The following is a 20210-nucleotide window of genomic DNA, read 5'->3' as shown; positions in this document are numbered from 1 at the left end:
TGTGACCGGCCGTACCGCGCTCAGCCAGTGAGCGCACCGGCCATCCCTATATAGGATCCGAACCCGCGGCGGGAGCAGTGCTGCACTCCCAGTGCCGCACTCTCCCGAGTGCGCCACAGGGTCGGCCCATATACCGTTAATTTCTAAGGGTGCTAAAGAGATCAAGATATAACCATAGGTTATGAAAAATAGTATGCCATCATCCTATACTTAACCAGATACTCAAAGGTTATTAGACAGTGAAAGTGAGAGAGCTTAGACAACCTTTGATTATAGTAGTGAAGAAAGTAGTACAATTAAGACATTCAACATTTACTGAATGATCACTATGTGGCATTGTGTTAACCCAAGGACTCTGTTAGATTGGTGGTATTTTCAGTTAAAGATAGGCGGTAATTCAGGAAGTTTGCCTCCAGAGCCACTCAGAGCTATTACGCATTTTTATGAACTTACGTATGCATTTTTTATGGATACACCCTATGCTTTTTAGGTTGGTTTAAAAAGTACATATTTATTTATCTTCGCAGCTGGCCGATATGCAGATCTGAACCCGTGACCTCAGTGTTATAAAGTTGTGTTTTAACCAACCAAGCCCACCAGCCAGCCTCCAAAAAGCATACATTTAAATATAATGTATCCATTATACTTTTTATAATTAAGGGCATATTAAAATCAAGGATTACGGTAAATACCTGCCTTTTAGGATTATTGCGACGATCATATGATGAATATCTTAAAGTGCCCCTAAAAAAATTGTGGATCAGGGAGCAGGTGTTGCAAGGTGGAGTATCATGAGCCTGGTGTTCCAGAACCTTATTATCATTGAACAGGCGAAAACTACTGGGAGAAAAGTGTCAGTAAGGAGGAATGCCTTCTGCGGTTTTGAGAGCAGTTCCTCAACATGAAACGCCCTGCCTCTCATACCTGTTTAAATCCTTCTGATCTTTCGATGCCCATCCCAAATGCCAGCTCCTACGGGAAGTGATCTCTAGCTATATGAAAAGATGTTCGTGGAGCAATTTCCAAATTATGAGGCGATGAAACTAAGTGAAAGATCAATTTTATCATTAACGTTACCCTCGTTCCTCTCCTGGCCTCAGTTTCTCTAAACGAAAGGAGGCGGTGGTTCAGTCTATCTCATCTTTTTCTTTTATAATTTCTGCCCCTAATCTTTCAGATTTGTGCCAAAGCTGCTTTAAAAAGCAAATCTACTTCCTCAGACCTGCAAGAGGCGCCTCTGCGATGGCAGCTCAGCGGGGCGGGATGGGGAAGCAGAAGAGGCGGAGGCTGGGAGGGAACCACGCGCGCAATCACGTGGCTTCCTTCCCAAGGAGCCTCAGAAGCCGGCCTCCCAGCAACCGGTGCGTCTCGCCTAACGACGCCCGCGCAGCCCGGTTGGCCCTTGGAGATGCCCTGCTCGCGATGCTCATTGGCTAGAGCTGCCGTCGCTCAGGCGCGTTGCCCGAGCGTCCGTGGGCGGTACTGCAGGAAGCTCCGCCCATCGACCGCCGATTTCGTGGCTGGCTGGCCGCGGTTGTCACTCCTCGGTCGTTTCCCTGAAGCTTGCGCTCTGCGGGGGGCGGGAGGAAGAGGGGCTGGGCTGGGGCCTGACCAGCCGTCTCTGTCTTCGAGGCTGCTATGACCAGCGGGCGAGACACCCTCCGCAGCTCCGCGCAGCGCTAGTCGCGGCCGTGCGCCCGCTGTAGCCGTCTGGGTCCCCAGCGTCGCAGCTTCCGCGGCCCCCTCGGCTCTGCCAGGCGAGGCAGAGGCAGGATGAAGATGACTGTGGATTTCGAGGAGTGTCTGAAGGACTCGCCCCGCTTCAGGTAACCTGCACGGCCGCCAGGCCGGCGTCACCCCCGAGCTGCCTCTCCTGGGGGTGGGGGCGTGAGAGCCGCCCGGGCGAAACGGAGGGAGGGCCCCGCAGTTCGCGCCTTCAGACGGGGCGAGCGGCCCTTGCCGCCGCTTCCGACCCGGCGAGGGCACTGCAGCCCCTGACCGACCCTTCCCGAGGGGCACGGCCGGAGGTGGACGTCGCCTCCTCACCCCCTTTTCCTCGCCCTTTGCCCGGGGCGGAGCGGCCCGCAGGCCGGGCGCTCCCGTTCCCACCAGGAGGTAGTAGGGTGCAGCCGCGTTCCCGAAGTTCGTCCCCTTTGCGGGCGCGCTCTCTCGCCCCTTCCTCTTCTTGCTTCTCTTCCTTTCCCCTTCCTTCCGCTCCTTCTCGGTTTCCACCCCCTCCCCACCCCCCTCTTTGAAGGAGCTTTCAGGGCATCCTTTTGCAGTTCTCTTAGTTCCTCTTTGCGCTTTTCCGCTCCCCTTACCCAGAGGAGGAAAGAATAGGGGGCGAATTGGGACGTCGACTTGTGCTTCTTGTGTCCTCTGCCACAGGGACTCTCAGGAAGGCGCTGGCGGTTGATTTGTACGGGAGTCGGGGTGGGGGTGCTTTGACCAACCGCATTCCATCGAGCGTAGTACGTGACTATCTGCTTTTCTTTCCACTTAAGTTCTTTAAAGGGGCACGGCTGTCGGGTGGTTCTGGGCTGAGGGGTGAGGAGGAGGAGAAAGAGTGCATTTCTCTTTTGAGAACGGAAGTAGGAGGGCCCTGAAGATTGCACTTATGTTCCTCTTCCAGCTGCCTCAGCCCCGGAGGGCCCCGGATCACAGTCAGATGCTCCCAGTGGATCTGTCACTTAAACTGACGTGGTGGCACTCCTATTCACATGGGCTGCCCTTCCTTCCATGTGAGAGGCGGCAGGCCTGAGGGTGTCCAGAGTACGTGCTCTTTCCTTTTCCAGCGTGTAGGAAACTCTCGGATTGTTCGGGAGGATGGATTTTTTCTAGATTGTATTTTACAGTGTATTTACAGGGATGGCTTTAGGCCGTAAAAGTATAAGGCCTTAAAACTTAACGTTAGACAGTGACATTTCTTGAAAGGTTCCTCTGAAAATTACTGTGTATGTGCCGGGTGATCTCTCTGCCAAGACTGGATTGTAAGTTCTTGCATCCTCTGCCTGGCAACTGACTGTTCTCATCTTTGTCACTGTTAGTTTGATTTCCCATTCTCCTTTCATCAAAAGAAAGGAAAATAATTGTAAAATTAAGGAACTTAACTACTTTTAGAGAAAACTTAAAAACACTTTTTGTCTTTGACCTTTCATTTTTGGAGGGGTGTTAATTTCATTTGGTGCTTAGAGCTATTGTTTAAAAACTGCACCTGTTGTGATTGCTGTTGTTGCTACAAGTTTTTGAAACTTTTATGTTCTGAATGAATTGAAGGACTCAGGAGACACGAAGAGATTGTGTAGGACAGCCTTACAGGTTAGTTTCCAGGACCGTGTGACAAATGAAGTAATTTTTAAAGTGTACCTTAGAAAGTCCTGCTTCTTGTGAACTTTTTATTAATATGATTCAGTTTTTTATTTTTAAATAAAGTAATCATAGCATTTTTCTCTTAGAGAATGTAGCTTTGTGTTCCCTTTGTCGCACATTTTAAATTTGATTTAAAAAAAAAGTTGAGAAGTGATTTGGAAATACTTCTAGCCACTGGTGTTGCTCACAAACCACATGATGTCTTTGTTTTTGACATAAAGAAATCATTGAATATAAAATAAGAGGGAAAGATACTGATTAAGTTGTATGGAATATTATAGTGGACTTTCGTTAAACCTGAATGTAATATTTATTCCATTCAACTTAAGATAATAGAGATTTTTCAAGAGTTGTGTCCAGTATTCCAGTTATTATCAGGGGCAAATTGGGAAGAGATACCAAGATTTCAAGAACTTCAACATCTTGCATACACTTTTGGGACTAGATTAGATTTGCAATAGAGGGAAGAATGCCAAGAAACAGAAGTCTCATTTTTCACATTCCTAATTTTTATAGTTTTTCTATAACCTTATTACTATGTAGATTTGGATAGCATTTGAAAAAAGTATTTCAGAAGTCTTTATTCACATGCTGTATGTATAAGACTTTTAAGAGTATTTGTGCGTGTTATGAGTGATATATTGAAACTCATCAAAATAGGAAATTTGTGAGGGTTGGGCTTGTTTTTTGATAGCTATGCAGCTAGTTGCACTTGTAGTGTCCTTATCTACTGTGCTGTCTTTAAACTAATTGCTATTTTTATTTTTCTTGACAAATGAATCTATGGCAAATGAGTCTGGCTTATTCACATAACTGCTTTGGGTGCTGTAGAATTAATACAAAAGGCAGATCTTGCTGAAGAAAAATTTCACTACTGTTCGAGCTTTAACATTCATTTGCCGTTTACTAAATGGATGAGGAAAATAGGAGGGGGCTGGCTGAAATAGGGAGAGAAGGATGTTGCAGTTGCAACATTGTCTTTAGTAATTTGAATAAAGCCAGTGGTTACTTTTACATTCCAATGAACATTTTTTTGTTTTATATTTTCAGATTGGAAGGCACAATTCATTGTGTAATTTTGGGTTCTCTTTTTAGTGTTTTAAACACCAGTCTAAAATCAGCCTAAAGGTCAAATCTTGTACATTTAAAAATCTACAAGAATGTAAATGTGTCTAAGTGTATTTTTTTTTTTTTTGACTGGAAGTTTTACATTTTGACCTAAATTTGTTGAAGTTTGAATTTGTTTGGGTCCTAAATTGTTTATAGTTATATGTAGTTGCTCTTTAAAATTTTGTAAAATTTTAATAAAAGTTGTGCTTTTCCTTTATTTAAACATATTCTGGAAGTGAATATTTTGCCTGAAATAAAAAAAAAATTGACTTTAATCTTTCTGAATTGTGAACAATTTTTGCCCTGAGTGGTGTTCAAATATAAAAATATTGGCCTTAGTATGCTTTCAAACTTAAAGTATTTGATACTTAAAAAAACAAACAAACAAACAAAAAAAAACCAGTGTCTGTTGTGCACCATCCTGAAGGTTTTAACTTTATATGGATTCTATTTCAGGCATAATCCTTGTTCTGTAACTTAGAATAGAATCTTCAAAGAAAGATGTTTTAGGGTGAAAGCTTTTAATGAGTGAAAGACATTGGAATAAAAAGTGACTGTATACACTTTGGTTATGTTTTGCCATCAAGGTGGTGCCACTTCTGGCTGCTTTGTCACTTTCTTTACCTTCCATGTTCAGAACAGATAAACTTTTAACTACTGGAACCTTATATATTAAAAATAAGGTGGACGGTTGGCTGGGACAGTGATTGAGCCCTGGACCATGGTGTTATCAGCACCACATTCTAACCAACTGAGCTAACTGGTCGCCCCTCATACAGAAATTTAAAAACTGATTTTTTTTTTTTATTACCTAAAAATGTCTTCTCCATTGCATTAGTATATGATATTTTTCTATCATTTAATAGTAATTTTTGGTTTTATGTTATACAGCTGGGGTTTAGTTTTGAGTATAAGCAATCATCTAATTTTATTTCCTTCATAATGGAAACCACTTGTCCTAACACCTTTGATTAATCCATCCTTTCCCTATTGATTTATACACACACACACACACACACACACACACACACACACACACACACACACCTTTTTGTGATATCTGGTGGAACAAATTTCCCCTTAATATTTTAAAAGAATTTATTTGCTATTCTTGAATATTTTAGTCTTTGCAGTAGTTTGTTCAGTTTCAGAAGACAGCCTTATTTATTTAAAGACTTTTTATTATGTAAAATTTCTTCTTCTTCTTTTTTTTTTTTTAAAAGATGACCGGTAAGGGGATCTTAACCCTTGGCTTGGTGTTGTCAGCACCACACTCAGCCAGTGAGTGAACTGGCCATCCCTATATAGGATCCGAACCCATGGCCTTGGTGTTATCAGCACCACACTATCCCAAGTGAGCCATGGGCTGGCCCTATTATTATGTAAGATTTCAAAGATGATCCAACTATAGGCTATTTACAAGGGACATACTTTATTTTTATTTATTTATTTTTTTAAAAGATAACCGGTAAGGGGATCTTAACCCTTGACTTGGTGTTGTCAGCACCATGCTCACCCAGTGAGCTAACCGGCCATCCCTATATGGGATCTGAACCCATGGCCTTGGTGTTATCAGCACCACACTCTCCCGAGTGAGCCATGGGCCGGCCAAAGAGACATACTTTAGATTCAAAGACACAAATGAGTTGAAAGTAAAAAAATAAACCATGCAAACAGTACCCAAAAGATCTGAAATGACTATGCTAATTCTAGGAAAAATAGATTTGAAGACAAAAATTACTAGAAAAAAATATTGTGAGTCAATCTAAAAGGAAGACATAATAATTATATATGCACTTAGTAGAGCCCTAAGATACATGAAACAAAAACTGATGAAGGCAGAAATAGACAATTGAACAATTATAGTTGGAGAAATACATACTCTATATCCAATAATGGGTAGAACAACTAGGCAAAGATCAGTAAGGAAATAGAAGATGTGAACAACACTATAACCCAACAAAACTTAGTAGTTATTTATACAACACTTCACACAACAACATCAGAATTCACCTTCTTTTTGTATACATGAAACATTCTCCAGCATAGGCTATATGTTAGGCCATTAAACAAGCCTCAATAAATTTAAAAGGGTTGAAATCATACAAAATGTTCTCTGACCAAGGAAGTACAAGACTGTAGACTGAAAACTGCATAACACCATTGAAAGAAATCAAAGACTTAAATAAATGGAAAGACATTCCATATTCATGGATCAGAAGGCTTAATATTGTCAGGACAGCAATACTCATCAAATTGATGCACAAAATTAACACAGTCCTGATCAAAATTCCAGCTTGTTTTTTTGAAGAAATTTGATCGTAAAATTCATATGGAAATGTAAGTAACTCAGAATAGCCAAAACAATCTTGAAAAAGAACAAAGTAGGAGGATTCACTTTCCAATTTCAAAACTTACTACAAAGTGATTGTAATGAAGATAGTGTGGTACTGGCATAAGGATAGACATACAGACCAGTGAAATAGAATTGAGAATCCAGAAACAAATCCTTACATTTATGGTGAACCAGTTTTTGACAGAGGTTCCTGAACAATTCAGTGGGGGAAAGAATACTCTTTTCAACAATTGGTACTAGGGCAATTGTATATCCACATACAAAAGTATGAAGTTGGACTAGGCAAAAATTAATTCAAAATGGATCGCAGGTCTTAATGTAAGACTTAAATTATAAACTCTTAGAAGAAAACGTAGGATGAAATCTTGATGTGATCTTGAATTAGGCAATGGGTTCTTACATACGATGCCTAGAAGTATAAGCAACCAAAGAAAAGATAAATTAAATTTTATTAAAATGAAAAACTTCAGTTCTTCAAAGGGCACATCAAGAACATGAAAAGACAACCCACAAAATGGAAGAAAATATTTGCAAATCATATCCAGCAAGGGGTCTATATCCAGAGAGTATAAAGAACGCTACAGCTTGATAAAAGGGCAGTAATCCAGTTAAAAAATGGGCTAAGAATTTGAGTAAATATTTCTCCAAAGAACGTGTGCAAGTGGTCAGTAAGCACATGAAAATAATCTTAACATTATTAGTCAGCAATGCAAATAAAACCACGATGAGATACTACTCATTCTACATGCTAGGAGGGCTATACTGGAAAAGACAGACAACCAGTGTTGTCAAGAGTGTGGAGCTATTGGAACCCTCATACATTGCTTGTGGGAACGTAAAATGGTGCAGCCATTTTGGAAAACACTTTGAAAGTTCCTAAAAAGTTAAACATGCAGTTACTATATGTCCTAGGAGTTCTACTCCTAGGTATGTATGCAAGAGAATTGAAAAATGTATGTACACACAGAACTTTGTTCATGAATGTTTGTAAGAGCATTATTCATAGCCGAAAAGTAAGACAGTCCAAATGTCCATGAATGGATGAATGGATAAATAAAATGTGGAATATTCATACAATGGAATATTATTCAGTTTTAAAAAGGAATGAAGTACTGATGCATGTTATAATATGGGTGAACCTTGAAAATATTATGCTAAATGAAATAAGCCAGACACAAAAGACACATATTATATAATTTCATTTGTATGAAATGTCCAGAATAGAAAAATCCATAAAGACAGAAAATAGATAGTGGTTTCCAGGGGTTGGAGGGAGGGAAAATGGGGAGTGACTGCAATGGGCATGGAGTTTCTTTTTGGAGTGATTAAGATTTTCTGGAGTTAGATGGTAATGATTGAAGAACTCTGAATATACTAAACCCCACTAAATTGTATATTTAAAAATGGTGAATTTTTGCCAGCTGACAGGCCTGATCCTGGGATAGGACTGCCTCCTACTGTGGCCAGCAGGCCAAAGGTCAGCCTACTCTTTGACACTGAGACTGATGGCTATTTTTCTGATGGGGAAATGAGTGACTCAGATGTAGAGGCTGAGTACTGTGGGGTACAGCGGGGTCCCCGAGAGGCAGGGGCTGAGGAGGTGGTCTGTATGGGGGTACTGGCCTCTTAACTCATTCGCCTGTCCCAGGCCTTGCCATGGTTCCCCCACAAGGCCTCAGCCCATTCACAACTGCTATTTTCAGTCTTCAAGTCTGCCACTCTGTAGTGGTTTTATTTTTAATATAGAGTATTGAATTTTTAAAAAATGGTGAATTTTATGTTGTGAATTATATCTCAATATAGCTGTTATTGAAAAAGATTTGAAGCACAGAACATTTACAATCAGATGCATAAATGGAAGGAATATATTGAGCCCCCATACTCCTTTTACCCTGCCTTAACAGTTATCAGTGCATGGTGATCTTTAAACTCTTCCCCCCATTTTCCCGTAAGATTTTGAAGCAATCTCAAACAGTATATAATTCCGTCACTGTATACATGTTTGTCTTTAAAAAGTTAAAGGCTTAAAAAAATTACATAACTACACACCATTATCACATCAGAAAAAAGTGACAATGATTCCTTAATATCATCAAATATCCATTAAATAAGCTTCTTAGCTTAAGTAGGGTTTATTTTGTGTCCTTTACCATTTTAGAGGTCTCTGTCTCTTCCCTAGTGAGTGAATTCCCATCCCCATAATCTGACTGTAGACCAGAAATCACTGTAATCATCTTGGAAGAAACAAATCATCCAGCAGAGAACTTTATTTGGCAGTCATCCATGTCATCCTTTGGACCTATTTCTTTCTTTCATATTTATTTATTTATTTATTTTTGGGCAGCTGGCCAGTAACAAGGATCGAACCCAAGACTTTAGTGTTATTGGCACCGCACTTTAACCAACTGAGCTAACCAGCCAGCCAGATTTTGGACCTATTTTCATACTATTTTATCTTCCTCTCTAACCTGAACTGGTTGCTCTCCTGGCCTGCTGTACTTAAAAACATTTTTTGTTTTGTTTTGCTTATTGAAAATTTCAACTATATACAAATTAAACGGAATAATATTAATCACCCCTCATTACCTAGCTTAAACAAATATTACATTATGCCATTCTTATTTCTTCTATATTTCTACTCACTGTCTGCCCCCCCATTATTATTCATAGTTTTTTTTTGCTACAAAACTTACATTGAAATGCACGATTGTACACTGTGTGTAACCTGCACCTCTGTCACCATATAAGAGGGTACTTCAAAAAGTTCATGGAAAGATTTGTATTATTTATTTATTATATATAATTATAATAAGAATTATTACTATTTTTTTTTGCTTCTGGCCAATATGGGGATCTGAACCTTTGACCTTGTATATTATCTTTTAATTCTATTTTTCCACAAACTTTTTGTAAGTATCCTGTAGAGTATTTTCCATCTCCCCATAATGCTCCCCCCACCACTGAAAGACAACTGTTCTGATTTCTTTTAAATCTTAGATTAATTTTCCCTGTTGGAGAACATTATAAATAGAATCTTGCAGTTGTTTTTATAGCAAGTAATTATTATTCTTAGTATTTTGCTACTTTTGCTAAGCATTTTGTCTGTGAGAGTCTTCTATGTTATTCTGTGTATCAGTAATTCATTGTTATTGCTAAGTAGTATATCTTTGTGAATATATCATGTTTCTTCATTCTCCTGTTGATGATAGACTTTTTCCATTGTTTGGCTATTGTGAATAAAGTTATGAACATTTTTGTACAACCCCTTTTGTTATTGTAGGTTTTCATTTCTTTCACAATAAATACCTAGGAGTTCAATTGCTGTGTCAAAGGGTAAATGTATGTTTAACTTTATAAGAAACTGCCAAGCATTATTCTGAAGTGATTGTGCTGTTTATATATCTGCCAACAATATTTGAGGGGTCCTGTTGCCTCACATCCTCACTAACATTTGGTGATGTCACTTTTTGATTTCACCCATTGTGTGGGTGTGGAATGTATCTCAGTGTGTTATGGGTATGTGTTTTTAATTAATAGATTTTATTTTTCAGAGCAGTTTTAGATTCACAGCAAAATTGAGGAGGAAAGTACAGAGAGTTCATATGTATTTCCCATCCTCCACTATGAACATCTTATACCAGAGTGGAACATTTGTTAAATTAGATGAACATACATTGATCCATCATTGTCACCTAAAGTCCATAGTTTACATTAGGGTTCACTTTTGGAATTGTACATTCTATGAGCTTTGACAAACATATAATTCCTCCCTCCTGTCCCTTGTATCATTGCTGTCATTCATTTCACTTATGCATAATACACACACACAAACACCCCCCCCCCCACACACACATGCGAGGGTACTTCAAAAAGCTCATGGAAAAATAGAATTAAAATATAGTATGGGGGCTGGCTGGTTAGCTCAGTTGGTTAGAATGTGGTGTTATAACATCAAGGTCAAGGGTTCAGATCCCCGTACTGGCTAGCCATGAGAAAAAAAAAAGATAATATGAATCTTTCCATGAACTTTTTGAAGACCCCTAGTATATGTGTGTATGTGTATAATAGCATTGTTGCTATTATTATTTTGAAGTTATCTGTTAGATCAATTAAGAATAAGAAAAATAAACTTTTTTTTTTTTTTTTTTGTCGTTTTTTCGTGACCGGCACTCAGCCGGTCAGTCCTATATAGGATCCGAACCCGCGGCGGGAGCGTCGCCGCGCTGCCAGCGCAGCACTCTACCAAGTGCGCCACGGGCTCGGCCCTAAGAAAAATAAACTTTTTATTTTACTTTCATGTATTCATTCTTTGATGCTTTTCCTTTCTTTATGTAGATCCAAGTTTCTGACCTGTATGATTTTCCTTTCCTCTGAACTTGTAACATTTCTTGCAAGGCAGAAATGTTATAACATTTCTTTTAACAACCCTTGGCAACAAATTTCCTAAATTTTTGTCTGTCTGAGAAAGTCTTTCTTCTTCACTTCTGAAGGATAATTTTGCAGGGTACAGAATTCTACATTGGTGGTTTTTTTTTTTTTTTTTTTCCCTCAACGCTTTAAATATTTCACTCCACTCTCTTCTTGCTTGCATGGTTTCTGGAGAGGTCAGATGTAATTCTTATCTTTGCCTCTCTATAGGTAAGGGGTATTTGTTCTCTGGCTTTCTTCAAGAGTTTTTCTTTATCTTTGATTTCCTGAAGATTGAGTATGATATGCCTAGGTGTAATCTTTTTTTTTTTTTTTTTTTGCATTATTCTGCTTGGTGTTCTCTGCACTTCCTGTATCTGTATTTTGGAGTCTGACATTAATGTGGGGGATAGTCTCATTCATCATTTCTTCAAATATTGCTTCTGTTTGTTTTTCTCTTCTCCTTCTGGTATTCTAATTATGTGTATTTTATACCTTGAGTATTTGTCCCACAGTTTTTGCATAGTCTGTTCTGTTTTTATAGTCTTTTTTTTCTCTTTGCTTTTCAGTTTTGAAAGTTGCTATTGTCTTATACTCAGGCTCAGGGATTCTTTCCTCAGCCATGTCCAGTCTATTAATTAGCCCATCAAAAGCATTCTTCATTTGTTATAGTTTTTTTGGTCTCTAGCACTTCTTTTTGAGTCCTAGAATTTCTGTCTTTCTGATTACATTATCCTTCTTTTCTCATATGTTGTCTACTTTTTCCCTTAGAACCCTTAGTTTATCAATAATAGTTTTTCAGTTTTTTTTTGCCTTTTTCATGACCGAATCATTCGGATCCTATGTAGGATCCGAACCCGCGGCGGGATTGTCCCCGCGCTCCCAGCGCGGCACTCTCCCGAGTGCGCCACGGGCTAGGCCCAATAATAGTTTTTTTAATATCCCTGGTCTGATAATTCCGACATTCCTGCCATTTTTGACTCTGGTTATGATGGCTGTTGTCTCTTCAAATTATGTTTTTTGTATTTTAATATGCCTTGTAATTTTTTGTTGAAAGAGGGACATGATGAACTGCAGCAAATAGGCCTTTAGTAATGTAGTGGTAAAGTGTGGGAGAAGTGTCCTATACTGCCTATGATTAGATCTCAGTCTTTTGGTGAATCTGTGCCCCTGAACTGTGAACTTCACAAGTGCTTCTCACTTTTTCTTTTCTCCCCTTAGGTAGGACAGGATGGCTGGAGGGGGCTGGAGTTGTGAATTACCTTCCCCCACGTAGGTTAGGCTCTGATCAAACCCCAGCGGGTTAGGCTCTGGTAAAATAGTTTCTCCTAAGGGCAGGCCTTGTTAACAATAGAATGCTCTGGTGTGTTTTAAAATGGTTCTTTTTTCCTTCCCTTTGCCAGAAGCATGAGGGGATTTTTCTGCAAATCACTGTGAGGAACTGGTAGAACTCCTGGAGGTAAAACTTACAAAATGTGAGCCCCTCAACCCTACCCCGTAACCAGTCCCTGGTCATAAACCCCCTGAAGTTTTTAACTCTCAGACTTGTACACACTGAGCCTCTAGCAATTTGTTGATTACAATTTAGGTTTTTCTATCCCAGCACTGGTTCCTGGGGAGGTTTCTGCATGTGGGTTTCTTCTCCGGTAAGTTGTGATTTTCTGTATTCACATGTCTTGTCTCTCTGATTTTGGGGGCAGTGGTTAGCCCTGTGACCTCACTTTTCTGAGGGATCTAAGAATAATTGTTTATTTTTCAGTTTGTTCATCGTTTTGCCTGTTGTTAGGATAGAGTGGCAACTTCCAAGCACCTTATGTTCTAGATCAGAAATCACAAGTGTCAGTAGGGTTTAGTTTTGAATTTCCCTTGTAACTAATGGTGTTGAGCACTTTAAAAAGTGCTCTTTGGCCATTTGAATATCATCCTTTATGGAGAGTCTGTTTAAATCTTTTGCCTATCAAAAAAACTTGTGTTGTCTTTCTGTTTTTGAATTGTTTAAATTCTTTATGTATTCTGGATACATGGATACATATGTCAGATATATATTTTGCAACTATTCTCTTCACTTTTGACATGGGGATTCCTTCTGTCTTTCCTATATGGGATGTGGTTTGTCTTCATTTTCATGTTGTTTTTTCTGTTAACTTGTTTTGGCAGAGCACGGTTTCTGTTGCCTTTTTGTGAAAAGATGCCCTTTTCTTTCCTTTTTTTTTTTTTTTGAACTTTCTATCTCTAGGAATGTTAAAACCATTTTCTCTCAGAATTTGAAGGCATTGCCCCATTGTCTTTTGGTTTTCAGTGTTGCTGTTGATGTGTGCTGCTACTTTGATATCTTAATTCATTTATTGCCCCTGAAGGCTTTTTAGATTTTTTTTTTTTTCTTTTTGGATTACTGGAATTTCATAATGATGTACTTCCTTGGGGGTCTTTTTTATTCATAGTCTTGGACACCTTTCTTTCAATCTGAAAATGAATGTCTTTTAGTTCAGGGGAATCTTATATTGTCTCTTTAAAAATTTCTTTCCCTCTGTTTTTTTTTCTGTTATTTTTTGCCCCCTGGAATTTTGATTATGTTTTTGTTCCTGTTTAAAATTAATCCTCTATTTTTTCTCCCTTTTTCTATTTCTTTGTCTTTTTGTTCTACTTTCTGTGTAATATATCCATCTTATTTTCTAACCCTAATTCCCAAGAGCTCTTTTTTATTCTCTGAATATTGCTTTCCTTTTTCTTTCTTTCTTTTTGAGCTGGCCAGATAAGTCAACTGGTTAGAGCACAGTGTTATAATACCAAGGGTTTGTTTTAGGTCCCCGTACTGGCCAGCTGCCAAAAAAGAAAAGTATTTTTAAAAAAAAAATTTTATTTTTTTTATGGCAGTTGGCTGGTGTGGGGATCAGAACATTTGGTGTTATAACACCGTGCTCTGACCAACTGAGCTAACTGGCCAGCCCTTGAATATTTCTTTTTAATATTAACACATTCTTCAAGAGCTTTCCTTACGTCTTTGAGGAAACTTGTCATAGTTTAAAAAAATTTTTTTCTGAATTATTTCTCTTTCCTCCAAGTTATTTTCTTTTTTTGTTTGTTTTGGTCTCTGATTTTCTTTCAGAAGTTTTCCTTAAGTATTTCTGTTGATCCTTGGCTCTCTATTTACATCAAAGAATGAGGCACTTAAAAGGTTTTTGGAAGTGTGGTCTACTTGGTGGGTATGGCTTGTTGACAGGTGGGTTTCACTAAGGCCAATATTTTCATGGGGCCACTCCCAAATATCAGTATCTTTAGGCCTTTTCTCTTGTTTACCTGACAGATGTCCTCAAAGAACTATTTTCTGTCCGGTGGATATAAGACTGAATATCTGCTTTCTAGAAGCTGAGCTAGGGAAGGGGGCTGTGGAATAGGGAGTTCTCACTGGAGTTTCTCTCGCACAGGGAGTTTTTCTCTGACTTTTACTTTTTATTATGAAAACCTGTACAGAAAATAAAGCTCCCATCTTTTGTCAGGATGGGGATGGGGTGGTCATGTCAAGATGGAGGAGTGGAGTAAGGATCTGAGCAGTCTAATTGCTCTGTATAATTATAGGATTTCAATCAATCCTCCTGTTTTTGCTCTACCCACCCCCCATTTTGAGACATATGATGTCTTCATGCTTCTAACCATCCTGGGATTGTGTGTTGTGAATCTTCTCGCTTCCAAATGGCTTTACCAGTGCACTTTGCAAACTTAGGTTTTGGCTTTCTCTGGTCTAAGTGAATTACTGTTCTTTTATCTGCCTTTTAGTTTCCAGAATTGTATTACTGTTACTACTTCTGTTCTTTGTCCTTGTGGATTAATGCTTTTTTTGTGGGGGCAGCTGGCCTGTTGTCCCAACCCTTAACCTTGGTGTTCTCAGACCATGCTAATGCTTTTTGTTTTGTTTTGTTTTGTTTGTGGTGGCTGGCTGGTACAGGGATCAAACCCTGGATAATGCTTTAAAAAAATTTTTTTTTGGTCATTTAAATTGGATTTCTGGAAAATATGTAGATAAATGGGTGTATTTTTTTTCATTCTTTTTTTTTCTTCCATAATACAAGTCTTAATACATTTAAAAGGACTACAATTGTAGAAAATATTTTCTCTGACCACCCTAACAGAAGGAAATTTAGAAAACTCACAAATGTGTGGAAACTAAATAGCACTCTCCTAAATAAGCAATGTGTAAAAAGAAAAATCACAGGGAAATTAGAGAGTACTATGAGATAAAAATAGATGTCCTCTTCTTTTTCTGGTCTCCACTGCTGACTCTCCTCGTGTCAACACAGTCGAGTGTCTGGTGGGCCACCTTCATGGTGGCTGTGGCTACTGTTGTGGTGTGCAGCTGCTTTTGTGGCAGCCACGGCTATGGTCGTGGCTGTGGTGGGCCACCTGCGTAGAAGTGGTGTTTTCAGTGTGCTCCTTGCCTGGTTGTGAGATAGTGAGGGCAGCTTTTGGCCCCTGCCTCAGGACCCCGGACATACTTTGTTGCTTGCCTGGTTGTGGGTGGAGGGGGTGGTCTTTGGTCCTGCCTCAGGACCCTGGGCATGCTCTGTTGCTTGCCTTGTTAGATGGGTGTATTCAATCTGCAGTGTTTAAGTGGAAGTTTCTCTGCTGCCAATAGGCAAAACATGATTTATACTGGAGAACTCTCCTTTAGGATAGTGAATATGGACCAAGTGTGTGGGCACTGGAGAATAGCAATTTGACTCCCATCTTTTCCACTTAGAGTTGTGAGACCATGGGAAGGTTTCTTGCTTCCTCCCAGGCTCAGTGAATGAGAACAGTTCTGTCTCACTGAGAATTCAAAATGCTTTTCACAGAACTTGGTATGGAGTACCCAGTTAATATTGTTAATTCCCCTTTCTCTTTCTCTTGTATCCTCGAAGAGAAGCTTGGAAGATTTAGTTAAGGATGCTGACATTACCATGTGGAAATGGACTGTTGGTTGGGAGCGTCTTAGAACCTATGAAGGAAATAAGATAGAAGTTAGGCATACACTTGTAAATATGAAAATTATCCATGTTGTGGATGATGAAACAGTAAAAGAAGATGGACAGACTTGACTTTGTAGAAGGAGAGTGGTAAAGGTCTTTAAAAAAGGGCCATCTGTAGATTTTATGAAGGTAGAATGAACAAAAGTAGAAGAGGAGAAAAAAGACTGAGGACACAGTGCTTTAAAAATTTAACTCTGAAATGATGTCAGAGTGAAGGATAAGTGAACTGAGAGGTCATGGAAGAGACCTATTATGAAGAAATATGTATGTTATTTGAAATTACATAAAGTCTTTTTCCACTGAATTGTACTTAGAAGGATCTGGAGGTTAGGCAGATGAGAAGCAATGCGAGTTAAAACTCTAGAAAGATTTGGGTAATAAATGTTATTACTATTCTTATTTCAGAAATATTGAAAATCTCGCAAAAGAGGTTGACTTAATTATATAATCTTGTAGCACTTTGCAATAAGTCAAGATTCTTCATTGAAATAGAGTCACTTTTTCTATTTAAAGTTTTTATGTTTTCTGTAATGTTATAATGTTAAATACAAAATTTTTCATTGTTTAAAAAAATATAGTCCAGTGTTGAAGTGTAAAACATGGCAAAACAGTTTAATTGAAGGAAGGCAGTGGAGAGTGGACACTAAGATGATTAATATGAGGATTTAACTTTATCTGCATGTATTTTAGAGTCACATTAGACAGAATGTGAGCAGTGTGTATACTGTTCTTATTGACTCATCCAAATTATGCAAAAAGTTGATGTGACTAACCATTTTGATTTTTGTAGTTTTAGCCAGAAATGTGTTTATTTTTATGTAAACGAAACTTTTCCTGTTGATCTTTTTCTTTTAAATGGCTTTAGCTTGCTGACATGTTTTACTTTGATTTTAGTTTTCTGCTTATTGAGAAGCTTTATATTAAGTTAAAAATTCATTCTTTTGAATTTTCAAATCAAAGTATTTGAATAATAGTAAGGATACTAAATTTTGTTGGTTTTCAGATAACATTTTTTATGAATAAAACAAATTAAGGTACCTTCTAGTACATTTATCATTTAATTTGAAGACTTCTGTTGCTATTTTGGGGGGGCTTGTCTGTTAGCTAAGAGCCACCTCAATTTTTTTTGAAAATGCCTTTGTTTTTCTTTGATGTTTGAAGGTTGTTTTCCCAAGGTATAGAACACTGTTGGCTTTTCTTTTTTTTTTCTTTAAAAAGCACAGTGTTATTTCATAGCCTGTATGTTTTCTGGTTTACATCTTTATCATTTATGTTAAAGTGTGTTAATCTTACTGTTGCTCTTTTGAGGGTAATGTGTCTTTTTTTCCTCTGGCTGCTTTTAAGATTTTTTTCTTTGACTGGTTTTCAGCAGTTTTACTGTGATATGTGTGTAGGTGTGATTTCTGTTGTATTCATCCTGCTTTTGGTTTGTAGGACTTCTTCAATGTAAGGAGTTTGGAAAATTTCTGGATGTTATCTCTTCAGATATTGCCTCTGCTTCACTTTCTTCGCTCCTCCGGGACTCAGTTACACATGTTAGAGCTTTTTGCTGTGACTCACATGTCTCTTTTGTTCTCTTCTGAAACTTTATGCTTCATGGAGAAATAGAATATTTTCTATTGACCTATATTTATTAAGCTCGCCTTTTGCTGTTGTATTTGTCGGTTTTGAAAATTTCATTTGATTTTATTTTTTATAAATTCTGGTTCTTTCAAAATTGCCAACTTTTCATCTGTTTCTTGCTTTTTTTTTTTTTTTTAATTTAATTCTATCTTTTGCTGGGCCCAGTTTTTGATTTAATACTGCACGTTGTATATGAAAAATTGTAAATGCTCTGGATGATGTTGTTTTCCTCTCTGGAAGATAGATAGAATAGCAGATGATTATCTTAGTTCAGTCTCAGAATGAGCTTTATTAGTTTGATTGCTGTTGTAGCAAATTATCCCAAACTTAGTGGTCTAAAGCAACACAAATGTATTATCTTATAATTTTGGAGGTCAGAGTTTCAATACAGGTCTCATTGGGCTAAAATCAAGGTGTTGGCAGGGCTGCATTCTTTTCTGAAAAGTCTGGGGGAGAATCCCTTATTTTTATCTTTTTAATTTTTTGCCTTTTCCAGTTTGAAAGGGCTACCTACATTCTTTGGCTCATGGTCCCCTTCCATCTTCAAAGCCAGCAATGTCTATGACACTGTCTTTTCTGTCCCTGTCTTTTACTGATAAAGTACCCTGATAATGTGTGGTAATGTTGGGCCCACCGAGATAATTCCAGGATAATCTCCCCATCTCAAGGTTAGGTAATAGCAACCTTAATTTCATCTGCTGCTTTAATTCCTCTTAACCTTGTATCCTAACACATTCACAGGTTCTTGGAATTAGGATGTTGATATCCACAAGGATGTCAACAAAGGGCAATTATTTTGTCTACCATAGTTCATACTCTGGCTCCCAAAGATTTACCTCTGTCCCACATGCAAAATATACTTACCCCATCCCAACATCCTCAAAAGTTTCAGCTCAAACTGGGTTGCAGTTTTGCCAAAGATTTAGTCTGTGTTCATTAGTTTACCTATTACCGTTTTATAATCATAGTGCAAGTTTTTGGTAGCTCTGCTATTTTTATTTAATAGTATATTATACATTTTCAATATAACTAGGAAAAGGTTTTATGATTTAAAAAAAATTGAGTGCATAATATGTTCTATCAAGATGTCATGGCATTAACACTTACTGCTTATTCATGTTTTGGGTGTGTTGATCCCCCACTTTCCTAGATTGTTGATAATTCGATACCTAATAATCTCATGATACTATTTTTTTTTTTGAAGATTATGGACTGGTTATCTTGTAGAATGTCTTACATTCTGAATTTGTCTGATTGTTTCCTCGGGACAGATTCAGTTTAAACATTTTTGGCAAAAATACCCATAGGTAGTGATGTATTATCTCCACCAGGAGGCCCATGATGTTTGGTTATCACCCTGTTGGCAATGCCAAGTTTGATCACTGGAACCATGGGTAGGAAGCAGGTGGGTAGATGGAGGTCGTGGGGGTGGAGTGGGGGAGAGGCTTGTAGATCAAAGGCCCCAAGGTAGGAAGGAGCTTGATCTCCAGGGAGTAGGAAGAGGCCAGTGGCTGGAACAGTGTGAGCAAGATGAAGGAAGTAAGAGATAAGGTCAGAGATAGTCAGGGATCAGATAATGTTAGGCCCTATAAGTCATCCATAGTAAGGAATTTGGATATTATGGTTAGTGCAGTAGGAAGCCATTAGAAAGCTTTTAGCAGTGGTAAGAAACGATAAAGTTTTTATTTTTATAACATTTTGACTACTATTCAGAAAATGGATTGTAGGGGGGAGAAGTAGATGCAGAGATACCAGGTAGGAGGCCATTGCAGGAAACAAGTTATCAGGCTAGGTCAGGCAAGAGATGACTTGGAAGATAGTCAAGAAAACTTTTGTAGTAGAAGCGACAAGAATTGTTCAATTGTTTATAGGGAATGAGAAGAATAAAAAATGACATGTTTGGCTTTAGCAATTGGGTGAATGGAGGTACTGTTTAGTGATAAGAGGAAGCCAAGGGAAGAACAGGTTTTTGGGGTAAAATCAAGTTCTGTTTTTTACATGTTAAGTTTGAGATACCTAGTAGACAACCAAGTGGAGCTGCTACATAGGATTGGCACTTTTGTGTAGCATTTTGTAATTTACCTTACAAACTGATACGACCCCATCCTATATTCCCTTCTAGATTATAAACTTTTGGAGACGAAGACTACCAGTGTTTTTGTATTCCTTAACTCTTTAGCACAAGTTCTTACATGCAATAGATAGGCTATAGGTTTTCACTGCCAAAAACTACTTGATTAAAATAGTCATATAATTTTCCATTTTCATATAACATACTATAATTTTTACTTTAAGAATTTTTCTGTTATTGTACAATTGATGAATTACAGAACTGTAAGTAA

General features: G+C 38.3%; 1 protein-coding gene across 1 annotated transcript in view; it reads left to right on the top strand.

Moving 5' to 3' along the window:
• The first annotated feature begins 1586 nt into the window (after positions 1-1586).
• ACAP2 (ArfGAP with coiled-coil, ankyrin repeat and PH domains 2) overlaps positions 1587-20210 on the top strand; it is a 125827-nt gene continuing 107203 nt past the window's right edge. Inside the window, exon 1 of the mRNA XM_063099010.1 lies at positions 1587-1826. Within this exon, the coding sequence (XP_062955080.1) occupies positions 1774-1826 (53 nt within the window). The 5' untranslated portion in view covers positions 1587-1773. The remainder of the gene's footprint in view (positions 1827-20210) is intronic.

Source organism: Cynocephalus volans, chromosome 1 (assembly GCF_027409185.1).
Source record: "Cynocephalus volans isolate mCynVol1 chromosome 1, mCynVol1.pri, whole genome shotgun sequence".
NCBI classification, from domain to species: domain Eukaryota; kingdom Metazoa; phylum Chordata; class Mammalia; order Dermoptera; family Cynocephalidae; genus Cynocephalus; species Cynocephalus volans.
The sequence above is the reverse complement of the archived record's forward strand: the minus strand, read 5'-3'. Positions and strand labels throughout refer to the sequence as shown.